This window comes from Anopheles merus, chromosome 2R (genome assembly GCF_017562075.2).
Source record: "Anopheles merus strain MAF chromosome 2R, AmerM5.1, whole genome shotgun sequence".
Lineage (NCBI taxonomy): Eukaryota > Metazoa > Arthropoda > Insecta > Diptera > Culicidae > Anopheles > Anopheles merus.
Window position 1 is genome coordinate 43613213 of NC_054082.1, and position 8947 is coordinate 43622159.

Here is an 8947-nt window from a genome sequence, read left to right on the forward strand (position 1 = left end):
TTCTTTCTTTGCAACCAAATACCAACCGTTGCATGTCGTATGCACATTGCAATAAAAGAACAAACTCGCCTACCACGCGCTACCCCATTACACTTGGCGCTTAAAATGGTCGAGTTTACAGAACCGTGCCACCAGCGGTAATCATCATTTTTCACTGCTTTTTCACACGTATGTACGTGTTACGAGCGTGAACGGTTGTAAGCACTGGCAAAAGCTCGTAAAGTTCCATTATCCAAAGCCGTCCCCTCGTGCATCCCATCACTCTACACAAACACACACCACCAACACATCCGTGATGAAGAACATACTTCCCGTCACCGGTGTCAAAACTGGGACTTCGGGGACATCGTCAGCAGAGTTCCGCAACGATGCAATTCCAAAACGGCCCCGTTTCAACACGATATAGATATAAAAATTACACATCATTTTCTTTTCACGCCGCCAAGAGTTCGGTCTGGTGCTTGCACTCACGCACACCCTAGCACGTCCCACATTATATTAAACTTTTTTACTAGTAACCCGTGTGGCACAGATAAATTTATTTCTGCGAGACCGAAGGACTGCCAGTACACTACAGCGGCAAGAGGAAGAATAAAAAACTGCTGTATTGAGCTAACGCTCCAAAGGAAAAAATTACATTTAAAGTTTTCGTTTTGAAGCCGTCATTCCATAACTGCTCTTTTCTTGTGTGAAATTGCCTGAAATGGCATTACTTGTTCGAAAAAGCATTTTGATAATTACTAGATGTACTATTACTAGATGTAGTAGAGGAGTGGAAATGCGCGTTTAGGGTATAATATTAATTAAACGAATAGCTTAAAAATCTGGAGCATAGGAATGAAGTAATGAGTCTCTTAATTTGCAAGCTCCCGGTCAATGTGACGATTTTCTTTCGCACAGCTAGTAGCTATCGCTCACAAAAGATAGTTTTGCTCGTCACTCAACACCAATTCTTAAAAAAGAGGGTCACTGCAATGTTTCCAAATGCAACGAAGAGAAGGGGAATTTATTCTCTGCACGCACGAACATGTTCGTGTTTTCATATGTTTGTTTGTTTGTTGTTTTTTTTGTCTCAAATACGCCCCCTTTCCGCTGTGCTTTTTTTTGTCTTGTTTTGCATAAATTGTATTTAACTGAGGCGCAAACGGGTAGTATTATCAGCTAGCGGAAAACATGCACCATAAAATTTACCATGATACAGGTTACGCTACAAAATCCCCACGCTGTATTCCGGCGTGAACCAAAACTAAGTTATGCAATGGTTTCATTTTTTGTTTGTTTTCGTTGTACATGCATTACCAGCCATTCCAAGTACCAAATATTTAACGGCTTCCCAGTCACAAAACTAACATTAGAGCGCATTTTCCTCTATTTACCAACGCTGTTGAAACGCTGTTTGCATTTTGGCTGATCGATTGCGCCTGGTGTAATTAATCTGCGAGGTAGAAAGATTGTTTATTTAAAGTTTACCACCGGTTAGCTGTAAATGCAATGACACACGCACACACCGGTGAACGAGCTCACGGTTGATCGAACGGTAATGCCCGTAACTGCTCCGACTGGCAGAACAGAAAAACGTACCTTGATGTCGCAAAACCGGCCCCAGCGTACGCGAGAAATGAATGCAATTTACTGTACACGGTAATACTTGCATACGTGCGACCGACATGATGTAAGGCTTGTAAAATATTTACTCCCGAAAGGTAGCTGTGCGGGTAGCATCTCGTCCGCAACTGATTGCATCGATGCGTTGACATTCGACAGTTGCATAGCCAAAACGGGATCTCTTCCGCTTCAAACACGATCAATCCCATACTATTGTCTCAGCCAATTCTAATGGTTTTGTCGATTCAGATGAAATGTTTAACGCTGGAAGCGATCGTGGGGTTAACTTTGCAAAATGCTTCATTCAACTAAAATTGATCGTTTGCATGGATAGGTAAACTTTTACGAATTTAGATAAACAAATCAGTGCTGTATCGATGTGCTGACTGAATAAGTGAATTGGATGAGTTGTTTACAAAGTTTGTTCGCTTTTTTGTTAGAAGTGGATTTTTACTACAACTTTCCTATGTTGAATTATAAATCTATAAGCATTGAATTAAAACAGATTAATCTTCTCATACCCCCCCCCCTCCAATTGCAATTGCTTATTGTTTAGACACACTAAATTAACATGCACTGGTTATTTGGTCTCCGGTACAGTCGTCAACTCGTACGACTTAACAACATGCCCGTCATGGGTTCAAGCCCCAAAGACCGTGCCGCCATACGTAGGATGACTATCCTACTATGGGGGAAATCAATAAGTCACTGAAAGCCAACCCCACAAGTGGGTTGGCTGCAGGCCTTGACCGGCATCGGTTGTTGAGCCAAAGAAGAAGAAAAGATGTTATTTGGTAAGGTTTTTTTGGGAACTCTACGAAAAATGTCGATTAACAAAATAAGGATATCAAGTTTTTAGTATGTAGATTTTAAATTTTTTAGTCATTAAGTATACTTATTTAACCATGATGTTATAAAAAACATCTATGCAAGTTGCTCCTACATTTTTTATCTAGAATTAAAATTAAATGTAATGTTCCCATTTCCCCCCACACGCACCGTCTAAACGGTAATGTGGTTTGGTAATCGAAGAATATCCATTAGCCAAGATATGCTATTGTTCGCATTGTTGTGACCATTTCTTCCGGTTCATTGCAAATGATGGGACTATGATACGCATCATGTGATTGTCATCTTGTTCTCATCCACCATGGTTAAGGAGTGAACCTGGTAAAATTATTTAAAAAAAAAAAGAAACATCCTCAAAAATACTAACCATCCCCCATCATCAAACACAATAATCCATGCTCTATTTTTATCGTGAGTTCTTTTGGCCTAGTATGCATGAGTTGTGGTTGAATGAATAAATATGTATGAAAAAATACGGAACAATCGATATTTTCCAATGGTATGAAATAATTTGTTTACAGACGAATGCATCACAAATGCCATCTCACAAAGCGGATCTGATGACGATCCACGACGCAGACGAAGGGTACACATGGAAGAAAATCGGAATCTAACATAGTAGCATTCGTTACAGATGAATGCGCTAAACATTTCTTACAGTCTGGAACAGTGGTACAAGATATGATTGAATTTGACCCGAAAACTTGGAGCCCCTCCTTTATATATTGCTTTTCGTTGCCGTTCAGAGGAGCAAAGTTGAGTAGTGATTTGTACAAATTATCACGCTTCATATCGCGACAAAGTATAGGTAAGAGTACGCCAAAGACGCTCCCGAAAAACAATACGAAAACAAACCAACTATTTCATGTTTGGCCCATATTTGCTCCATTTATCTCTAATGGGACTCCACCTATATCCATCAACAAGAGGTTAGGGACGCTGGAAGTAGCATGTATGAAACATAAGAAACGCTGTCAAGTGATGTCACGCTTCACCATATGACTTCAACTTTCCTGGGGACATCTGTTGATGACACAGCGGTTTTAAGCTTTCATGGATGAAGGGTGAACGCATGAATCTATCAAGCGATTTTGCTTTTTGTTTCGGCTCTCAAACACTGCCTCTAACAGCAAGGGTGTAATCGAGTGGTCGGAACTACGTCCTGTTTCCGATTCGGGAAGCCATGCGTGACGTCACGTAACCTGTTTTTTTATAAATGTTTTAACATTCAAGACACACATACACGTCCAGCAATAATACTACCTCATTTTAGTGGTACCACGTTTGTAGTGAAAAATCCACATAAATACACTGCACAGCTGAACACATAAAACATTGCAAAAAAACAACAAAAGCTCCTTATGAGTGAACCAATGTGAAAAATAAAATGACAAGAAGGGCGGTAGTATCCCAGAAAAAGAGGACACAATTTAAAGAAAAAAATACACCACATTCACACACACGTCCAATTGGCATCGAGAAACACATCCGAATTATACATACAGTCCCGATGTGCGAAAGCATCCCGGCGGTTTTCAAAGGGGTTAAGGGCAAACAAAAACATACAACAACCAACCACCAAGGCTGTGGTGCTGGTTTTTTCGGTCGAAACTCTTTCGATCTAACTGCTGCCGTATTTTCGGTCAAATCTATCCCCAAACTGGAAATCTCGCCCGCTTGGACGACTTTCTGCGTGGACGTGATGATATCTTTCCATCGACCCGCCGGGATCGTCGTGGTTGCGAACGATTGCTAGCAAATCCTTTCGGAAACATTTGACCTGGGAGATCTGTTTCTGCGGTCTGGCTCACCAACAAACTACGCAGAGCTACGTGAATCTGTTATGCCAGTGAGGGAAAGCAAACTCCTTTCTTAGGTGGACAGACGGGGAAAGAGAGAGGCATGGCGAAGCTTTTTCTACGAAGAGACTCCCGACTGCGAGGATGTTGCTTTGGGAGAAAACAGGAAACGATGCAGGGATTAGTTTTTGCGGTAACTGGACGTAACTGGGGCAGATGATGAGACACGAACACATCACACGCAGCCGCTACTACACGCCTCCCACACGACCGGGCCGGCAGATATTTATTATTCAGCTTAAAATCTTGATTAAAATAGATCCCATCCTTCGACTCGCTCGAATCACTCTGCAGATGTTTGTGGGTGTGTATCTGCGTCCAACGTTTGAAGACCACGATCCAATGAGGATGCCTCAAGATGTATCCCCAATCATACGCGGGTGATTTGAAAGCATATGGTTCCCGAATACAGTCCTTTACTGACACACACATGCATATACAATCAAATCAACCTCAGGCAAGCAACTGAAATGGGCTTAAAGATATGGAAGAACCATTCTTGGGGATCGTATAGCGCGCCGAGAAGAAGCTTTAATCCTGCTCGGCGAAAACATCCGCACCACTCTTTTTTCCTCGCGCCAATACGCCGCTGTTCACGCAGAGACACGAGTATGTACCCACATGGCAACACGCGCATGCAAATCACAGTGTCCGGAATGGCGCATCGCCTCACGCCCGCAAAGGCGACAAACAAGCACGCGTCCGGGAAGCACGTAAGCGACAGGAAATTGAATGAAAATATATGCCCAAAATCATAAACAAATGAAACCGGCCTAATTTAATTTTCTTCCATTCCCAACACTCACACATACTCGCGCAACAGACTCGAGCACACATTCCAACGAAGATTTTCACTTTGATTTTCTTCTTCACTGGTGCGTATAGAGCGGTGCGAGCGTTGTAAGCGGGAAATGTTGTGCCCTTCGACGCTTGTGCGATAAAAATGGCACCCGGGCGGAAAAGAGACAGCATCTCTTCACGACAGCATTTGCGATTCACACATCCCAACGAATGCTTTATCCCACAAAATGTCATGATGTTGATGCGGATTGCGTACGGTTTTCGGGCGCGTTCAGAAAGGAAATGAAGACATTTGGGTGTAATTGTAAAACTAATGCTTCCCTATACACGTGGCGGATTTTCGGCTACATACGGTGTGTGATGTATGTGGCCGGAATCGTAGCGAAACTTGTCAGCGCTAATCTTTCCCGCTGTGTGATGTGGCTTGAAGGAAAACTGTGAGGTTGTCGGTGTACACGTTATGTTAGTTGACACTTCGTAGGATGGATTAAGGTGTCGGCTGTCTGTCACATCAGAAGTTCACTGTCTTCAAATGTAATAAATTATTCCGCATTAAGGCATTTGCTACCAGCACGCTGGAAGAGTGTGTCGACATAATGGGAATAGCTAAGTGTATTTGTACACATTGCTCATAACACAATGTAGAAACATATTCCTACCTACCCTGGTGTGTAGTTACATTTTTTTTAAACATAATACAACAACATTGAAATCATCTTTTGATGTTTTTAAGAATTCTGTTTGCAAAGTTTTCAATTACTGACTCGCAACGAACCGTATCATATAATTAGAATACAGAAACCATTAGAAGGCGTAAGATTAAGCAAACTCGGTTAGTTCCAAATGTTCCAAAACGCACAGTGTGCGTGATGACAATGAAGAGATCTTCTCCATCTTTTAGAGTATTTATGTATTTACCGAAGTCTGTTTACTAGCTTGCCCCAACCAAGCTCTACGTGCTGATATTCAGAGCGAAACCGATTCGAAAGCTTCACCAGCCACCAAGTGCATTAACCTCTGCCGGCCAACCGCTACACGCATCGGCGACTATAATGCCAGATCCCCTCAAAGGCAGACACGTTGAGCATGGACAGTATGTATCGCAAAACATAGGGTGCGAGAGAACGCACGCTAAACGACGATACTTTTGTTTATATGTGTTAATATAAATGCTAATATATTCATTTCTCTCACATACGACGTAGTTTGTATTGAAAAGTTTTCGAACCCCCATAGTTCAGATTTTGGAGTAAGTTTAGGAACTTTATATTGAATCCGGGACCTGTATCAAATATGGGTAGGGTTGTGTACTAACAGAAAATTTCAAATTTTGCTCAGAATTTTTTTTTTTTTGGAAACTTGACAAAATTATTATTTTTCCTCATTTATGAGACTGGTCACTCATTTCATATAACTCATATTCATATAATATAACTAGCTGATTTACCCGGTTTCACACGGGATAAAATTAATGTCTCGTTTTCATAAAAAATATAAGAATTGCAATCCAAGAAGTACAAAAACCACGATTACAATGATTACTATGATTTTATCCCAAAGCTTCGATTCATCTTATCGTAATAACAGTCTGCAATTAAGATCTGCTATGACAATCATCCGCTTGGGTACCACTGAGTTTTTGGTTTACCACGGAGTTTATTGGACCCATATACCATATATCATATACAGGCACTCCATCATATTAATGCGGACTGGAGGGCAATCGCGTATCTCTAATCTTAGCGTAAGACGAATTTCAATGTTTTCGGTCAAATTATAGCTAAATTTCGTATCATTCTGTTTGAAGGGGTAGGTTTTAGCCATTAAATTAGTTATTTGATCTGAATTCAACTAAAAAATTAAAATTTTGTACCATTTAAAATGGTTTTCAAAATTTGACGTAAAGAGAATTTATTTTGAGTTTGACATTTGATGTGTCAAATTAGTATAAGAACTGTCAAATTAAGAAAATCGCGTGTGGCGAAATTGCGTATATCGTGTATGGCGTATATCGAGGAATACCTGTACCTTTTGAAATGGTTTTTAAAATTCGACCAAAGGGAAGTTATTTTGCATTTGACATTCGATCTGTCAATTTGTACAATTTGCTAAAAAAACTCTCAAATTTAGAACATAATGTGTACTAAAATCGCTTATATCGAATATGGCGTATATCGGGGAATATCTGTACCCATATACCAGCGCTAAAAAACTATCGCAATTGCGAGGCCTCGTGCGAGCTCGCAAACTGCTCGAAATTACTTGTTGGGTTTCAACACCAGTGTAAACTGCACTTAACACCGAGTGTCAATGCGCTGTATACAACAACAATACTGCTCTTGGTATGGGATTAGAAAATTGCTAATAAATTAAATTTAGTGTAACTTCTGAAAATGATGTGAGTCTTAAAATCTATTCTCATACCACTATAAGGTGTGTGCAAAGTATCGTTGAAAATGATCCAGCCGTTTTGGAGGTTGCTCGCAACAAACACCGTGACACGAGATTTATATATATATATATATATATATATATATATATATATATATAGATTTATGAAATATAACAATACGGCCTTCTCGTACCGTTCCTCCTGAATAAAAAATGAAATACGTGTTTGAGCATGTAAATGATGGATGTTGAATACTCATGCTCATGCTTCATATTCATAACAATTCATATTCATTCGTTGTTCATATGTAACATATATTAAGTATGTGTTACATGTGCATTATTATTTTTTAATTTAAATTATGTGTAATATTATCAAAACACTTGTATTAAAATATGTCACACTGTCAATTGCATTTGGAATTGCCATTTTTTTATGAATACAGTAACATTTAAAAGCACATTTTCTTCATTGAACCGTGCCTATCTACACGAAAAAGCGGTAGCATGTACAGGAATCAATCCGACAACAATCTCAAATAATTGCATGCATTTAAAGCTCCATTCCGCACTATACACACATGAATGGTTCCCTTGAGACATAATTAACGTGCAATTATGGAACCACACAGGCACGCTGTCTCTCCCACACCACGCGATACGGTTGTAGAGAGCTACACTTTTTTCCCTTATTCAAACCAGCGATTCTCCAACTACACGAAGAAAAACCTGATCTAAATACCGTCCAATTATAAGCACATTTTCTCAAGCTTTTCATCGAAAATAGATACAAAGTTGAGTATGCTTCAACAGGAGCATAACTCTTGTTGCATCACAACTGAAGGTACGTTCGTAAATGCCGCAATCATTTAGATGCCCTTTACAAGTTGAACCATCCGACAACGTAACGGTGCTCTGGATGGATTGCTTTATTGTTAGAGTTGACTTTCGAAGCTTGGTTTTCGAAAATCAGTTACCAACATCGGCGCTTTCCATGCTTTCATCGCACGAAATAGTTTGTTCAGCGAATTATCTCCCACCCGACCAGGGATGCAGTTTTCACCGTGGGACGCTACGACATGCCAGCTTCGTCCTGTGCGCACAGTAAGTTGCTGTCGAGGCGCTTGCTTAAATAGCACAGGGCTAAACTTTTTTCTCTTCGTCTTACTCCAAGTTCAATCTACAACAAAAGCATCTCGTTAGTCGCGAAAATTAGCTGAAAGTCAAAATTAACTTCTCATCGCGAATGAAAGCATTAAGACGACGGCGTAGAGGCGATGATGATGGGTATTTACCAGCAGCAAGCAGAGAAATGGCGTAAGATTACCTTGAAGGAATAAGGAACTAGTACGCTTGCAGCAACCAAGGGCAATCCTTACAACCGGATGGTAACTGTCGGAGCCGTCCGCATTTCATCTTTGATCATTCTTTGTCTTTATCTG

The 8947-nt window shown here is 40.4% G+C and overlaps 1 protein-coding gene across 1 annotated transcript in view; it reads left to right on the top strand.

Annotated features, from left to right (window-relative positions):
- Positions 1 to 1917, top strand: part of LOC121590834 (acyl-coenzyme A thioesterase 9, mitochondrial-like) — a 2452-nt gene extending 535 nt beyond the window's left edge. Inside the window, 1 exon segment of the mRNA XM_041910875.1 lies at positions 1770 to 1917. Within this exon segment, the coding sequence (XP_041766809.1) occupies positions 1770 to 1917 (148 nt within the window).
- The last annotated feature ends 7030 nt before the right edge of the window (positions 1918 to 8947 follow it).